Source organism: Pongo pygmaeus, chromosome 11, assembly GCF_028885625.2.
Source record: "Pongo pygmaeus isolate AG05252 chromosome 11, NHGRI_mPonPyg2-v2.0_pri, whole genome shotgun sequence".
NCBI classification, from domain to species: domain Eukaryota; kingdom Metazoa; phylum Chordata; class Mammalia; order Primates; family Hominidae; genus Pongo; species Pongo pygmaeus.
In genome coordinates, this window is record NC_072384.2 from 59,438,955 (window position 1) to 59,455,830 (window position 16,876).

Here is a 16,876-nt window from a genome sequence, read left to right on the forward strand (position 1 = left end):
ATATTTTGGGCCAGGAACTCCAAGCCCTTGGTGACTCACTGAGGTAACATTTCCTGTTAGGTTTCCATTCCTCCCCATTCCTTTCTTTGGGTTTTTCCTTGTTCTGCCTTCTGGTTCTCTATCTCTCCCTCCCCCCCAGTTCTGATGTCCACAGGGACAAGAACCCACTGTTTCCTAAATCTGTGAGTCGGGTTTCCAGCTCCTACCAAGCTCTGTATACTAAGAAGGTAAAGAGTAAAGTTTAAATAATCTCTTAGAAGTAGGAACTCAAGGAACTTAAGTTAATTCACAAACAACTGTGTGAAGACAATAATAAAACCACAGTTTCAGGGCTAGGGAGGGCCAGGAGAAAACATTACAAATGGTCCTTTAACAATTTGCAATTTTCTGTATTATATTAAAAATATATTTATTTGAAAAATATCCAGGAACATATACATTGAATCTAATATAAATAAGAGACTTAATGGGAGAAACAGAAACACATTTTACATTAATCTTGAAAAATCAATTTCCATTAATAAATAGAAGCACAGGAAACAAGTTGAAAATAGCATAGATCAGGATGTCTTTTTTTTTTTTTGAAGAAAAAAAGATGGTATTGCTATTCATAATTACAAGAAATGGATGATAATATTTTAAATGAGTTAACTTTGGTCCATCATGCTTACTTCATGGTGTGAAGAAAACAGCACTTGAATGATTTTTTCCCTTAATTTGTTCTAAATTACAGCAAAGTGCTCTGCAAGAAACAAGTGCTTGTGTTAATTATATTCTGAGTAAAGAAGGTCACCGGTATACATAGGGTTCATTTTGTGGTTTTAGTTATTGGCATTCTTCTGCAATTAGAATTCGTCATTAGGTATTAGAGGCATATGCAGATTTTCACTTTTTTAAATCCAGAATTTCAGATTTAGGAACATTTTAAGATTTTTCTCTAAAAATATTCTGACCCCAAGCTAAAAACTTGCTTTCTAACTCAAAAAATGCTAAAGAAAGCTGTTTATCTAACATTTCCTACAATTTAATACATATCACTTATCTTGTTAAGCCTTTCTCTACTTCTGACAGAATTAATCAGTCCCCTCTCCTTTTTTTTCTGATTCTCTTCCTCTTGATATTATTTATGTCACATTGCATTGCACTTATCATTTACATATTCCTCTCCCCCGAGACCAAGTTCCATGAGGGGAGAGATGGGGTGTTATTGGTATTTATAGCCTCTGAGCACAGGACACTCTGTGGGCTACAATAAGCTCTAAATAAATGTTTACTGATCAGAATTGTTTATTGATATATTTTAAGTGCTGTCCATATACATTAACATAACAGTGCTTGCTAAGATACGTTAAAGTATGTAAGACTTCCCCATTTAGGTTTTCACTTTCTAAATCAGGGGTTGGCAAACTTCCTGTAAAGGTCCAGAAAGTAAATATTTTAGGCTTTGCAGGCCGTTCGGTCTCTGTTGCAACCACTCAGCTCTGTCATGGAAGCATGAAAGCAGTCATGCACAGTATGTGAGTGAATGGGGATGGCAGCGTCCCAATAACTTTATTTCCAAAATAGGCTGCAGGATGGATTTGGCCCTGCCAACTCCTGCTCTAAATCCTTATTTCGAAAGGTGGGGAAAGAGGGAATAAATATTCCAAGCATGTATCTTGATAATCACTACAGTCAAAGTTTCTTACAAATGTTGGCAATAAGAATTATGATGTACATGCCATTTTGGAAATGTCTACAAATTTTTCTTCTCCAAGAACAAAATGGAAACTAAGTGAGTTTTTCCCTGCCGTACCCTATCAATACTAAGGCATGAGGTTGTAGGGGATAGCAGGAGTATGAGTTAGAAGTACTGACAAGACAGGGAAGTGACACAAAAGAAGAATGCAGAGAAAAGGGAGCAGATGGAAGTCAGCATGGCCTGCACCAAGACGTGTGTGGGTCCTAATCCTACAGCGGATTGTGTGTTAGGTAAGTTGGAGACACACAGGGTTTTGCCCTGCTTCTCATCTGAGACAGGAGAGAAAAAATGTCATACAGCAGTGGTCCTCAAACTTTTTGGCTAGCATACAAAATTGATAAAAGAATTGTGAAAGAAGGCATATTGCTTCACAAATTTCTAAGTTGACAGCCAAAATTTTTTATAATTAGGCTGCAATTTTCAGAATATTATAAGTAATGACATGTAAAAATAAAAGTGCCTTACCACCCTTTTAATATATCCAGTGGTGTCTAATATCGTAGCAAAATGTTTACTTTTTATATTGAAATGATTTTAGGTTTACAGAAAAATTGCCAACTTAGTCCAGAGAGTTCCTGTACAGCCTCCTTCAGCTTCTTCTAACGGTACATCTCATAAAACCATGGTATAATCATCAAAACAAAGAAACTAATACTGGTACAATACTATTCATTAAACCACAGACTTTATTTTACTTTCCCATTTTCCCATAATGACCATTTTCTGTTCCATGATCCATTTGAGGATTTAAACTTGCATGTAGTTGTCATGTCTCTTTAGTGTCCTCCAATCCTGGACATTTCCTCAATTTTTCCTTATCTTTCATGACCTGGACACTTTTGAAGTGATCATTTATCTTGTGGAATGTCCCTCAACTTGCATTTGTCTAATGTTTTTTCATGATTGAGATAATGCATTTTGGGTAGGATACCAAAGAAGTCATGTGGCCTTCTCAGTGCCATACCAGGGGGTACATGATGCTGATGTGGCTTATTACTGCTTCTGTTAACCTTGATCCCTTGATTAAAGAAGTTTCTCTACTGTAAAGTTATTACTTTCCCTTTGTAATTAGTGATTATTTTGGGGGAAATACTCTAAGGTTATGCAAATATTCTGTTTTTCCTCAAACATTCACCCACTAACTTTTGCACCAACTAGTAGGTCTTGCCAACAATTATTACTGTTGTGTTTTCCTGATAGTGATTTTTGTTTCTCCCATTTCTTCTACATTTATCAATTGGAATTTACTGGGGAGAAGAACTGTTTCTTCTTTTCATTCATTCATTCACTCATTCAATTGTTTACATCAGTATGGACACACAGATATTTATTGTGTGGGTTATAATCCAATATTATAATTTTTTATTTTTTGCTCAAATTGTTCCAACATTTCCACTGGAGAGCTCCTTCAGGTTGGTTCCTGTACCCTTCGGACATGTGCCACCTTTTTGTGAGCACCTCCTTATTTTCTGCCATCACAAGATATTCCAGTTTCATCTTGTACTTTCCTGCCTTAGACCTGCAATCCACCACTTTCTCAAGAAGCCCAAGTTCCTTTGACTGGAGATACTACAACAATTTGAATTCTATCATAATCTATTTAAAAATAGAAATACACACAAATAACCTCTTCACCAGTCAGAGGTACTACTTTCTTTCAATCTTGTATTTCCATTCCAACTCCCCCACAGAATTTTATCCTAATGAAATATACTTTAATTTGTGAAATATTTTATTCACTACCTTGTCATATTTTCCTGCAGTAAAAATATGTATATAAATTATTTTTTTATTTTATTTATTTTTTTTGAGACAGAGTCTCGCTCTGTCACCCAGGCTGGAGTGCAGTGGCGCCATCTTGGCTCACTGTAAGCTCCAACTTCCGGGTTCACGCCATTCTCCTGCCTCAGCCTCCCGAGTAGCTGGGAATACAGGCGCCCGCCACAACACACGGCTAATTTTTTTTTGTATTTTTAGTGGAGACAGGGTTTCACCTTGTTAGCCAGGATGGTCTCGATCTCCTGATCTCGTGATCCACCCGCCTCGGCCTCCCAAAGTGCTGGGATTACAGGCGTGAGCCACCGCGCCCGGCCTAAAATTATTTTTTAATAAGTCCCTGTGAACATAGGCTCTAAGTATTACACATTTCCTCCTATATTGAGTTGTCATTTCAATTATTGTTAGTATACAATTGATCAGAACAAAATAAATATGTTACAAAGATTAAAATAAGATAGTATATGTCAAACTAAAATGATAGCAAATGGATCTCTTAAGGAAATGGATATATCATAGATAAAAATTAATTAGTATTAAAAACTGCTAGTATAAATCAAGGTTCAGCATCAATTCTATTCTCTCTTTTCTTTTTTTGCAGCTATACGTGCTGAGAAACTCTGGTAGAAATTGCTGGTGCTTATCTGTGGTCCCTCATCCTCTCTTTCCTGAGCACACAAAGCAGAAGACTTCATGGACTTCCTTTCAGTTAGGTTAGGTCATGTGACTAGTTCCAGCCAATGACACGTGAGTGGAAGAGCCACGTGTTTCTTCCTAAACCTGGTAACTTAACAGTTCTGTAGTGCCATAGCAGCACTGGAAGCCCCAAGTTCTGGAGGTAGGACACAGCCTGGATCTGTGAGTTATTGCTTGGAGGCAAGTGTCCTGACCATAGCAGGCTTTGCATGATCAATAAATTAACTTCTGAGTTTTGTTTTTAACCACTAGTATTACAGGGTTTGTTTCCACAGCATACCCTAACTTATCCTAACATAGAAACTTTGTTCATATAAATAAGTAGATGGGAATAAAAGGAGGTTTGTTATAACAATATCCCTCTATTATTTGAATTCCTTTCTCATAGGTGCCAAAAAAAATCAGTGATTCGACATTAAAAATTATTTTCTATGTCAACCAACTGCTTGATTATGTTCTCCTTCAGTTTTTCTTAAAGCATAGAACTGGAAACACCCTACTTGCAAAATGATTTGTTACCCAGTCATTAGAATAATTCATGTCAATTTCCTACAAGTAAAATTAAAAGGCTTTACTAAGACTCTTCAAATAACTGTTCATTATGCCTGTTACTTTTTCACTTACAGCCACCTTGCTTTACCTGATATACAAATGAAGGCTGGGAAAAGTAAAATATCACTTCATTATAGTTCGGTCAATACTATTTTTCTATTAAAATGCCTTTATCCTATTACAAGCTTTAATCAGAACACAAGAGCAGCAGATTTAGTTCATTCAATTAATACAAAATGTTCATCATAAAACTTAATGGGTAAAGTCAATCCTTGTTGTCAAACCAATGAGCCAAATAAAAAAAAGTTCAGAAAAGGTCTGAATTCATTTTTCAGTTCAAATAAGCTTGTTAATACTCATCCTCACAACTCACATAGAAATCTAAGATAAATCAAGCCTTGGGACTTTCTTCTGGATAACATAAGATGTTAGGTTCTTGGCAACACATGCTTCACTTTGCTTTCACCAGACTTTTTCTATAGCTTGTTCTCTGACAATAGTCAGGGAATAGATGAGATAAATTTTCAGATGAAAGTAGTTAGCACTCCAGCTGTTCCACTGTATAATACATATAAATTCAGAATATGAACATGGGGCAAAATAACTCATTTCTAAGTCATCACTTCAACTTTAACAGAAAAATTTCCTAACACAGAGAAAGACGTGAGGATATACAGAATGAGTTTATGAATTCTTTATTAAAAGAAGCTTCACTGACATCAATACTTTGAATATTTTTCTTTGGAGCCATGGAGGATTTTCCCATAGTAAGATCTGAAATGAAAGCCATTTCTTTTTCTTTTTCTTTTTAAAGGTAGAGAAAGGCATTTGTGTAAAGAGAGGTGGGAAAGAAGAACCAAGAGTGCTCTCAGGCAAATCAGTTTTAAGAAAAAATATATATGAAGATCTGGAAATTAAGTTTCTTAAATATCCATGCTCCTGTATTCCTTAGGCATGTGTCCCCAGTTTGAAGACTGTTGACTTAGAGGATGTATTTCAACAGCCTGCGGAAGCTTCATAATGAATCAAAGATGGGTCTCAAGTTAATATCCTCTGTCAGCCACAGATTGGAGGCCCATGGAGGACTCCAGGCCTTAGGAGACAGAGGGCTGGCTACATAGGAGGAGCATGGACCCATGAATGACTGAACAGAGCAAAGTCCTCTTGCCAGCCCATGCAGGTATGGGTGAGAAATAAACCTTTGCTGTGTTAATCCACCAAGACTGTGGGATTGTTTGCTATGGCATTTCGCCTTTCTGGACGAAAACAGTAGCTAATGGTAGCTAATGGGATCTCACCAGTGCAGGGGTGAAGTGACTGCCTTGTAGCCAAGAACTGCAGTGTCCGGATAGGGAATTCAACAGGAGACACAGCCAGTTCTCAATAGATAAGACAGCACCAGGGACAGACAGAATGAGGCCGAATCAAAGAGAACAGACTACAGATTAAAGCAACTGCAGACTTCACAGCAGATGCCAGCAGAATTCCCAGGAGTGAGGCTAGACAGCTATTCTCAGTGGACACCAGCTAACATACATCCACAGTAAGTTATCACCTTCTCCCCTCAACACTACCAGGACTCAGCAAGTTCTTATATATCCAACCACCATTTTGAAAAGAGTAAAGAAACTCCAAAAGACTGAATGTTTAAGTAAACATTCAGTTTAATCTTATCTTTAATAAGGAGTGGACCCTTCAAGAGAAGAAATATTTAACCCGAAAGAAAACTGTTGTAACTGTAAGAGCCCAAGATATTGTTAAATGGAAAAACGCAAGCATTTCCATTACTCAGAGTCTATAAAGATCCTCAGGTTAGTCATAGAAAATAATTGACTGTTGGAGGGGCCCGTTAACTATGTGTGAATTTGTGATCCTACCGCTTTTTTGGCATAAATATAAGAAGTACAAGTGTATTTTGTTACATAAATACAGTATGTAGTGGTAAAGTCTGGTGTAACCATCACTCAAATAGTGTATAATATACCCATTACTTGCTACTTTTTTTTTCTTTTAGACTTATAGCTATAAAATCTAGTTCACATTAAAAATACAGATGAGGTCAGGTGCGGTGGCTCATGCCTGTAATCTTAGCACTTTGGGAGGCTGGGGCGGGTGAATCACGAGGTCAGGAGATCGAGACCATCCTGGCCAACATGGTGAAACCCTGTCTCTACTAAAAATACAAAAATTAGCTGGGCGTGGTGGCACGTGCCTGTAATCATAGCTACTAGGAAGGCTGAGGCAGGAAACTTGCTCGAACCAGGCAGTCGAAGGTTGCAGTGAGCTGAGATCACGCCACTGTACTCCTGCCTGGCAACAGAGCGAGACTCCATCTCAAAAAAAAAAAAAAAAAAAAAGTGAAAAAAAGTTTCAAAAAAATGCAAATATAAAAATGTAGCAGAATACTTCAGTACTATTTCTGCAAATTCAGTAATGGCAGGAAGTGTGTGATCTGTCCATGGGTCCAGATTCTCTGGAGATGTTGTTCAATACTAAACATCAAAGTATGGAACATTGACAAGCAATACAGCTTCTTTCTGCAAAATCACTTTCCTAATGGTGTATTTTGTCAAATTATTATGTGTGACTATATACCTTGACTGGAAGGCTGGTTGATTAGCAGTTTTTACCAAGTCCATTGAAAAGAACAGAACTTTAATTCCACTCAAAAGATTGTTAAATTGGGCTTTTATACCATCTGGTGAGTTCACGCCAATTATTCTTTTGAGTCATAAATATGCAACTGCCACATAATATAATATCTTTTAAAAAATGAAGTCCCAATACTTAAAAAAATTATGGAGGTAGACTGTCCCAGTGTGTAAATTATTATAATAGTAGCAAAGAGCTGCTTTTGGAAGCTGGATTAACTGTTGCAGGCCACGAGGATTCCATTCTTGGTGGTATGCTCTTCAAATTGTATTTCTAATGATGATGGTTTGCCTCTTAGAAATTCATTCATACTTTCTCTCAGAGCTCCCCCTTGTGACTAGTGGCCACTGGTTTTGAGGCAGTTGGTTGTAATAATTAAAATGCACACTCTCAGGGAGGCCCTGAGAGTCCCCCAGTTTCTCTCTATCATGGAACCTTACTTCATTTTCATAACCACTTGCTATTTTATACATATGCATTTCTTTACTGAGTTACTGTCAGTTTTCCCTCATTAGAAAATAAGTGCCATGAAAAGATAGCCCTTACCCCAAGTTGCTCACCTTAGTACCTCTGTTTCTAGAACAGCACTTTTTTTGAGTTGGGGTCTCATTCAGTTGCCCAGGCTGGAGTGCAGTGGCACAACCATAGCTCACTGCAGCCTTCAACTTCTGGGCTCAGTTGATCCTCTTCCCTCAGCCTCCTAAGTAGCTGGGACTACAGATGCATGCCACCATGCCCAACACACTTTTTTATTGATAAAATTCAATAAACAGTTATGTAATGAGTAAATTTTTAGATATTGTTTATGAAGCTGTTTTCTTTATAAGGAACTAATAAAGGAAAATAAAATCTGTAATTTTTTATTTACAGACAGTATCATAATCATTATTTACCATCTATACTAACTAGACTAATATAAAAGGAGATCATTACCAGAAAACAGTTTATTAAATAGAACACCTAAACTCATTTACATAATAAAGATATCTAGATTACTAATTTATTTAGTACTTCTCAACGTCTGTCTGGTTCTAATGAGACTATAATTCAGATCTTTAGCTCTTCTCCTTTAAATCCAAGTTACATTTTGTATCTTCCAGTTGTTAAGAGTGTTACATATTATTTTATATCTTTAGTTTTTCAGAAAGTCCATGAGTTTTAACAGTACAACTGTTAAAGTTTCAATATATTACTTTAAGCTTATCTATAAGACATTTTACAATATCCAACTTAATCATCATTTAGTAATTGAAAGTTTAAGGCCACATTTTAACTATATGGTTGTTTATAAAAGTGTGCTGCTAATGAAGGTCTTTGCCATTTAAAAGAAGGTATTTTTCTTTCTCCTTTAGCTTGAGATGTTAGACCTAATAAAAATGAATGTCACCTTAAATATCAGTTGAGAGCCCAGAACATGTGACCCTTAAGCACAGAAATTAGTATTTTCCAAATCCTGCTATTAAAAGTGAATTCAAAAGAAACAACTAAGAATCCTCTCAGAAGCCCTTTCCTTTTCCTCTCATACAAGATTAATTTTTTTTTTTTTTTTTGCTTCTTTCTGTCTTTCTTAATGGTATGAGTGCAGGTAAATGTCTGAATAGATACCAGATTAGTTTTAAAATTCCCCCAAATTTTAGTAGAGATACATTAATGCAAAAACTATTATTCACATTGATTTCAGAGTTTTCAATAGGGAGTTTCTTTTAATAGTTCTTGTCTTTCTGAAAAATAACCAATGCATCATTTACCCCTTTTAAGAATGGATCACAGTTTAGGGAAATGAATAAATTAAAACCCATCTGATTTGGTTAAAATTCAAAACCAGTAATCACGTCGAGAATAATTAAAATAGTGACCCAATTCACATTCTAATGGCATCTGGGCTGTAAAGGGAAAGACAGATGAGACTCCTGTTTAGTCTTCTTTACTTACCCTGGTGGCTGTGGCATTCTCTGACCTCATTATTATTGGTCACTCTTTTCAAGATCAGAAATGAGAATATTTTCTTCTAAATGTACTGTACTAAAGTTGGTTGCAGGATAGTAAGGATTCCGAAACCCTGCAAGTCTCCTGAAGAAACCACCATTATGCTTGTATATGCAGAAGGAAAGTGTGCAAATGGCCACAATGACTATCAGTGTCAATACTACCGCAAGAGGAATGATGCTGTGACTTGGTCCTGAAAGAAGATTTTTTTTTAAAAAAAGAAAAACTTCAGTGGCGATGAAGTAATATAGATACTGTCATACAGTTGCTTTCTATCTTATTATTTCTAAGAAAAATCAAAATGTTCTGTATGGTTTCAAACGTACCTTTTTCTGGCAGCTCCTCTGCAGTGCGAATATCTGAAATCAAATACAAAAATTAAATGATTAAAAATCAAATACAAAAATTAAAAATTTCTTTTAATTCAGCAAAAATATGTCATTACTTACTCAGAGATCAGCAAACTATGGCCCATGATCCTGTTTTTATAAAAAATGTTTTACTGGATCTTAGCCACACTCATTCATTGATGTATCGTTACAGCTGCTTTCGTGCTACAATGGCATGTGACAGAGACCATATGGCTCCCAAAGCCTAAAATGTTTACTAGCTGGCCTTTTACAAAAAAAGTTTGCTGACCTTTGATTTATTGTAATCATCGTTATTAGTGCTCACAAACACACACCCTGCTTGTTTTTTTTAAGCCAAGAAGTTTCCATTCAGTCCCAGCACTGTGCTGCAATAAATATAGAGTAAAATATAAACCCTGCATACAAGGAACTCACAGTTTTCTTGGGATCTTATATGGAGTTTGTCCAGCAATGATAATCTGCCTGCCTCTTTGTAAGGATTTTTAAATCAGCATCTTCTCACCTTTGTGATCTCATGGGTCTTGGGGAATGAGCAACAGCTTCTCCATCCAAAAAGTTAGAGAGTTTCTGTTTTAAAACTTTCTACTGTAAAAACACATCTTTTAAGTAGATGTTATATCAAAATGTGAACTCTTCTATTTTTGATCTAGGTAAAGATCCAGAGAAAGATATAGAGAATGAACCAGAGGAAGATGAAGAAATGGATTTGTGAGTAAAAGAACTGCCTTGATGTCCTACTGATGCTCATTCACTCTGATAGACATGAAAAAAATCACAACACTGTTACTAATAGCAAAACCATACTTTTAAAAAACAGACTTGTTCTTTTTTTTTTTTTTTTTGAGATGAAGTCTCACTCTGTTGCCCGGGCCAGAGTACAATGGCGTGATCTTGGCTCACTGCAACCTCTGCCCTGGGTTCAAGCAATTCTCTTGCCTCAGCCTCCTTAGTATCTGGGATTACGGGTGTGCACCACTACACCTGGCTAATTTTTGTATTTTTAGTAGAGATGGAGTTTTGCCTTGTTGGCCAGGCTGGTCTCGAACTCCTGACCTCAAGTGATCCACCTGCCTCTGCCTCCCAAAGTGCTGGGATTACAGGCGTGAGCCACCACACCCAGCCCAGACTTGTTCTTTTAATATAAAAACAATGCCATTTAACGTTGCATTAAACTGTCGAAAATATGTATTATTGTGTTTTTATGAAGACACTTCTTTTAAATTGATGCATATCAGATGCACAAATTTTCAGAATACAAGTGATAATTGAATATAGTCATATAATTTGTATAGTGTACTTGGGATAAACATCACTTTAAATATAAAGATACATCTTTAAGAAAGACTGTTAAGAGTGTTTGTTCTCAGGATAGAAGCAGTGGGCGGCATGGAAGGAGCACTTAGAAAACTTAGAGTTTTCTCTGTAGTCCTTGATGTAGCCTCAGTTTGCACAGGTACTTTTCCCGTCTGTAAAATGGGGATATTTAAATTGCTCCACTACCTTGGAAAGCTGCTGCAAAGGATGAAAGAGGTGTCATCTGCATTATAGGAAACTTTAAAGTCCTGTAAGACATGAGGTGTTTCTGATTTGTTCTTGATATTTAAAAGCTAGTGATAACTTGGGCACATTATTTATCAGGCTTAGCCATGTTTTTCTTTTTTTTTCTCTCTCACACAGAGTTGAGACTCACACTGTGGGGGTTTCAAACATTGGTGCCCACACCTGCAGTGTTTTCTTCTTAATTACCAGCTCAAATCAGTCACCAAGGCCAGTGATTCTCTCTTCCTATTTCTCCCCTCCTCTTTCGTTCCTAGTTTAATCACTCAAATTACAAATGTTTCTCTTCATATCCTCATGAGTTCTACTTCATCACAGGTGTCTACAGAGCACATAGGGGGTCTGTCTCTTCCACCACAAAGTTCAGCTCTTTAGCCTGGCACTCTCTGTGAAAGGATCCTACATTACCATCCAATTTTATTCCCATCACCCTCTAACGTGAGCCCTTTGCTCTAATTGAAACACATTCTTAGTTGCTGCCTTCAATCAGGCTGGGCCTTTTCCTCTTCTGTTCCAGCTTCTATAATTCTCTTCATCCTCTGGGATCCTAAAACCTCATGTCTGAAGCCTTCTCTAGCAGTCCAGGCCACAGCAATCCCTCCTTTATAATACTGACATCTAGAAATTGCTGTAATTATTATAGACATTTTCCCACCATCAGTGACTAGAATTTTCTAGCTTAGATTTCTAAAATTATTGTTTTTTTTAAATTACTAAACACTAAGTATGTTGCTCATGATTAAGTTAAAATGTGACTTTTATGACATATTATGCTTGCAACAGAGAATCACATCTTCTTGTCTATGGCAAATATACATAAGCCTAGATTATATTTCCTGAGGCCAAACATAAACCTTAAAAATTCCGAGTAGCAGTCACCAGAATGAAGGTTGCTGGTTTACATTCCTAGTTCTATTTGCTTGAGGGAAAATGCTTTTTGGCCCATTAGGTGATCAACCAGGGTGACACAAGAAAAATCATAGTCTTTGAGTTGACTTATAATGATTTTTTTTCTCATATCAGAGAAAGAAGGAGCTGAACTATTCTCTGACTTTTTTGGTGCAGAACACAACAATAATGTCAGAATCTATCTGAATACTCTCTCAACTTGGATTTTAAAACCTTTAAATGCTAAAGAAGTCAGTCAACATTAGTTAAGGTAGAATCAAAATGAAGAATTACTCTCTGACTTTACCTACCTGCCTCCATTTTACATATAAAGCCTTTTTTTTCTTGACACAGGGATAGCTGCCATAATCCTTCAGGGATCCTCAGGGCAACACAATGATGGGGCTTGAAGTAGTCTGTGTCTGGCTTCCGAATGCCCCAGTTTGACTGGTCTGTGGGAGTTCCATCAAACCACTTTATGGTTTCATCTGTGAGAAAATTGCTGACTCATTATGAATTATGTGCATGGTTATCAAACATACTAAGACTGGAATTAACCATAAAAAGCAGCCCCTGAATTTAATGAGACTCTTGAACTAATACATTCAACTCAGTAAATATAGTGATGTACTCAACATCAAAAGGTAGGCATTAATAAAGTTGCCTCTTTATTTTAGGTACAGTGTTCTCATTTAGGTCATTTAGGTTATCATGTTTCTTAATGTGACAGTTTGAATTTTGAAATATTCCATATATATATATATAATCGATTTAAAGAAATCATTTGATAAACAAAACTAGTAGAGTAAAGAAAAATCCTTTGAAGTCCTAACATCTTCATCATTACAAAATGGCTCGCTTTCTAAAAAGATTTTACAGTGAATTTCTTTAATAGCCAGCCATGTACCAAGGCGGTAGGGGCGGTAGGAGAGTCCATCCCATGTGTGGGCCATAGTGTATTGTCTGAAAACAATTTAAAACTAACAATACAGCTAACTAAAAGTTGGTCTGCTTTTTATTATCACCATCTGCTTGAAATTCTAAACAATGTTGGTGATTAAAATACTCCTCCTCGAAAGGGTAGGCTCACCCCCAACCTTGGTACACCACTGTAACAAGCTCTCCATACCAATTAAAATAATTTTCTTCACAAGTACCTTTCAATAACCATCAATTACATAAAGAAAAGAATACCATGCTTCCATTTTATTACAAACTCTGGTTTTTATGAGTAGCAAATAAGAATCCTAACAGCATAGTTCATCATGGAAACATTTCCATAACTCTATTGTGCTTTTATAACATTTAGAAACCTGGGATATTTTCCAGTAAATATGGTTTTATGCAATGACTAAGTCTGTGAACACAAAGTTCCAGCCAAGCATCTTCCTGCTAAGGATAAAGATAAACATGTTATTGTTTGTTTGTTTTTATTTTTGGTGTTCTGGGATTATTTTAAAAGACAAAAGCGTAAAGAAAAGGGTTGCAATGTTGTTTTTGGAAGAAATGGCTTTAGGCTTCATGCTATTTTTTCTCAGAAAACGTATCCAAGGAGAGTTTTCTGGCTCACAGATGCCATTATCATCAGCTTTAACAACCATGTATTTATTTATGTCCTCTCCTCTACCCAAATCACTTACTGTTACCATCAAATTGAGCATTCAACCAAACCATCTGGACAGAAGAACCAAAAGCAAACAGCTCTTCTAGGAGAAATGCATTTTCAGCCTCATCCTTGATTGTTAAAAGATTAGAACCTATAAGAGAGACAAGTAGCAAAGGAATATTTGTGTTTACACATAAATATACTTTAAAAAATGTTTCCTATACCATTAATTGTAAAGCTCAGGTTTTGAAAAGGGAAAATTTCCATTGTAAAGAAGAGACTTTAAATTAAAAAAGTAAAACCACATTTTTTAAAAGATACAAGCTTGCACTTCAGAAGTTAAGTCATAGAATATTAATTTTAGGGAACATTCAAAATTCGTAATGCAAATGCATGCAAAAGGAACTTTTTTTCGGAAAGTGCAGCATGCTGAGACATCATCTGAGGTTTCCAAATTCTACACTGCACATTGTTTCATATAGTAGCTGTCCTCCAAACAAGCAATTTCAATAGTATTTATTTTTTCAATAGTTTAGTTTTTGTTGCTCCTAAAGTCACTAAATAATGGGATGAATGAAGAAATCCACATTGTTTGCTGAAATGGCAAGAAGGAGCACATGAAAGCATTTTTACCATCACAAAAACAATTACCTTCCTTTTTGCAAAATTCATGAGCAGCCTCAAAACTCATCCTGTCTAGGACTGTAGAAAAACTGTAGCAATTACTTTTAAATTTTATCCAGGGAATTGATGTTTCTGAGCACAACTCTGGGTGTTCAGATTGTCTTGTTTCTGTGAAGAAAAACCAGTTATGATTTCAGGGTGGTGACTGGGTTTATTTATTGAGATAAATATTACATTACATTCTATAAAAGACCAAGATAAATATATGTAACAAGATTTTCATGGTAATACTCTAAAAGATTGAGTTTCATGTAAATGATTATAAAACTAGGACCAGTTTATAGCATTTCTGACAGAAAGAATCTTTACCTAAACATAACAAGATATGTTAAGGCACAGCTTTGTGGGCTTAGTTTGGGTGCTGCCTGGGTGAGGGTGGCTCTTTCATGTTTACAATTAGCATCCTAAAGGTTGGAACAAGCAGGGGCTATGACTCCCAGAGAGAGTGGCAGCTGACTGACGCTGGCAAAAGAGATTTCCAAATGTATGCATTTCATGCAGTGCTGTGTATCACAGATTTGAAAAGTACTTACCCACTAATAAATCTGTGAAAGAAAATAATACATTCAATAAAGTATCATAACATAGCATAACATAAAATAAATAAGGGAACTCCAGGGGGACTTTATTTCAGAGAGCAAGCATGAGAGTTAGACACATCCATGCTGAGATCCCGGCTCCACCACTTACTAGCTGCATGGCCATGGGCATGTTACCTTGCACTTGGTTTCTTTATCTATAAAAGAGAGCTAACAACAAAACCTTTAAAAATATTTTTTTTAATTACAAAAAACTTTTTAAGAGACAAAGTCTCACTCTGTCACCTAGGCTGAAGTGCAGTGGCACAATCACAGCTCACAGCAGCCTCAAACTCCTGGGCTCAAGTGATCCTCCAGCCTCAGCCTCAGCCTCCCAAGTAGCTAGGACTACAGGCACGTACCACCAAACCCAGATAATTGAATTTTTTTTAAAGAGTCTCACTGTGTTAACCAAGCTGGTCTCAAACTCCTGACCTGAAGAGGTCCTCCTGCTTCTGCCTCCCAAAGTGCTGGGATTACTGGTGTGAGCCACACAGCCACCTTCCTTACAAGTTGAGAAGTTTCAATGAGTTAGAGCCTGACACTTCTTAAGCATTCAATAAATGCATTGTTATTGAAAGGACAAGATGCCAAGAAAAGGCAAGTGCTAACAAAAAAAAAAAAAGGAAAAAAGGGAAGGACAGCTTTTATGGTGTTTTAGAAGCAGAATTAGCTTTTCCAAGATATATGTGGCTATCATTTACATTTAATCCTGAATTGTTTTGATCTAAAGATATATAATTTGTATGTTATTTGATACAGTACCCAGAATGTAAGTAAATACATGCACTTTTACTAAATGAGAGATTTAAAAGGAGGCCAGCTTGTGTTAGTGAATTCTATGCAGGAAACTTGATTTCTACTCTTAGTACTGGTGATGGACAGCTGTGAGACACTTACGAAACTATTTAATGCTCTGAGTTTACATTTCATTTTTAATAAAGGGGTTAGGCCAGGTGAACTTTAAGTGTAAATGAGATATTATGTAAAGTGCAGAGCCAGATATCTAGTAAATATCCAAACAATATCACCATCATCATTATTGTAGCTCTGGAATCCTATCAGTCTTTGATTTAAACATGAATCCTCAAAGTCCTCCACACACGCTTGAAGCCCATGTTTCTCATCTAATTTCCCACCCCTCCCTTATGCCTAACCTGCATTCAGGCAAATCCCAACATCGGCTTTGTCTTACATAAGCCTCGTCCTGTCTTCCTTCCCCATTTTCATCCAGCTTTTCTCCTCAGAATGCCTTTCCATGTCCCATGATTACCCATCTACACCCACCCATTTATCAAGGCCCATCTGCACTGCCATGTCCTTCAAGAAGCCTTTCTACCTTTCTCCAGATGAATACAATGCATTCTTTTTCTTGATAACCCCCATAACATTTGCTACCTCTCTTATATCATTTTGTAGTTCTGTTTTTCTTTACATCACCAACCAGACCAGATGCTTCTTGAAGACAGAGATTTCTTACTATACTCATCCTCATATCCTTTGCTTAGCACAGTGTCTTTTATACAGTAGTTACATAGGGTATATTTTTGAGTTGAATAGAATTGTACCTACCAGGGGGCACATGACAAATGGCACCTTGCAGAAATGACTCGCAGGCTGTGCTATGCCAGAGTCCGTTGGTGTCAGCAAAAACGCAGTCACCAAGGAGGGAGGACTCCTCGTCTTTCCAAAAAGTGAAAGAAGATTTGGTGCCATCAGACCAGTCAAAATTAAGACCATTCTGTGGAGGAAAACTGAGCCATCATTTCCTTGCCGCGAGTGCTGGCAG

At 36.7% G+C, this 16,876-nt stretch overlaps 1 protein-coding gene across 5 annotated transcripts in view; it reads right to left on the reverse strand.

Moving 5' to 3' along the window:
• Positions 1-444: 444 nt before the first annotated feature.
• The window catches only part of PLA2R1 (phospholipase A2 receptor 1), a 127,502-nt gene continuing 111,070 nt past the window's right edge, over positions 445-16,876 (reverse strand). For 3 of the 5 annotated variants that reach the window (XM_063647563.1, XM_063647564.1, XM_054477949.2), the window contains 6 exons: positions 16,660-16,828; positions 14,477-14,617; positions 13,860-13,976; positions 12,531-12,707; positions 9,730-9,762; positions 9,093-9,596 (listed from right to left, as the gene is read on the reverse strand). In XM_063647563.1, coding sequence (XP_063503633.1) covers positions 9,382-9,596; positions 9,730-9,762; positions 12,531-12,707; positions 13,860-13,976; positions 14,477-14,617; positions 16,660-16,828 — 852 coding nt within the window. In that variant the 3' untranslated portion in view covers positions 9,093-9,381. Of the gene's footprint in view, positions 743-9,092; positions 9,597-9,729; positions 9,763-12,530; positions 12,708-13,859; positions 13,977-14,476; positions 14,618-16,659; positions 16,829-16,876 lie in introns of those variants that run through there. The other 2 variants (XM_054477948.2, XM_054477950.2) reach the window with 2 other exon arrangements.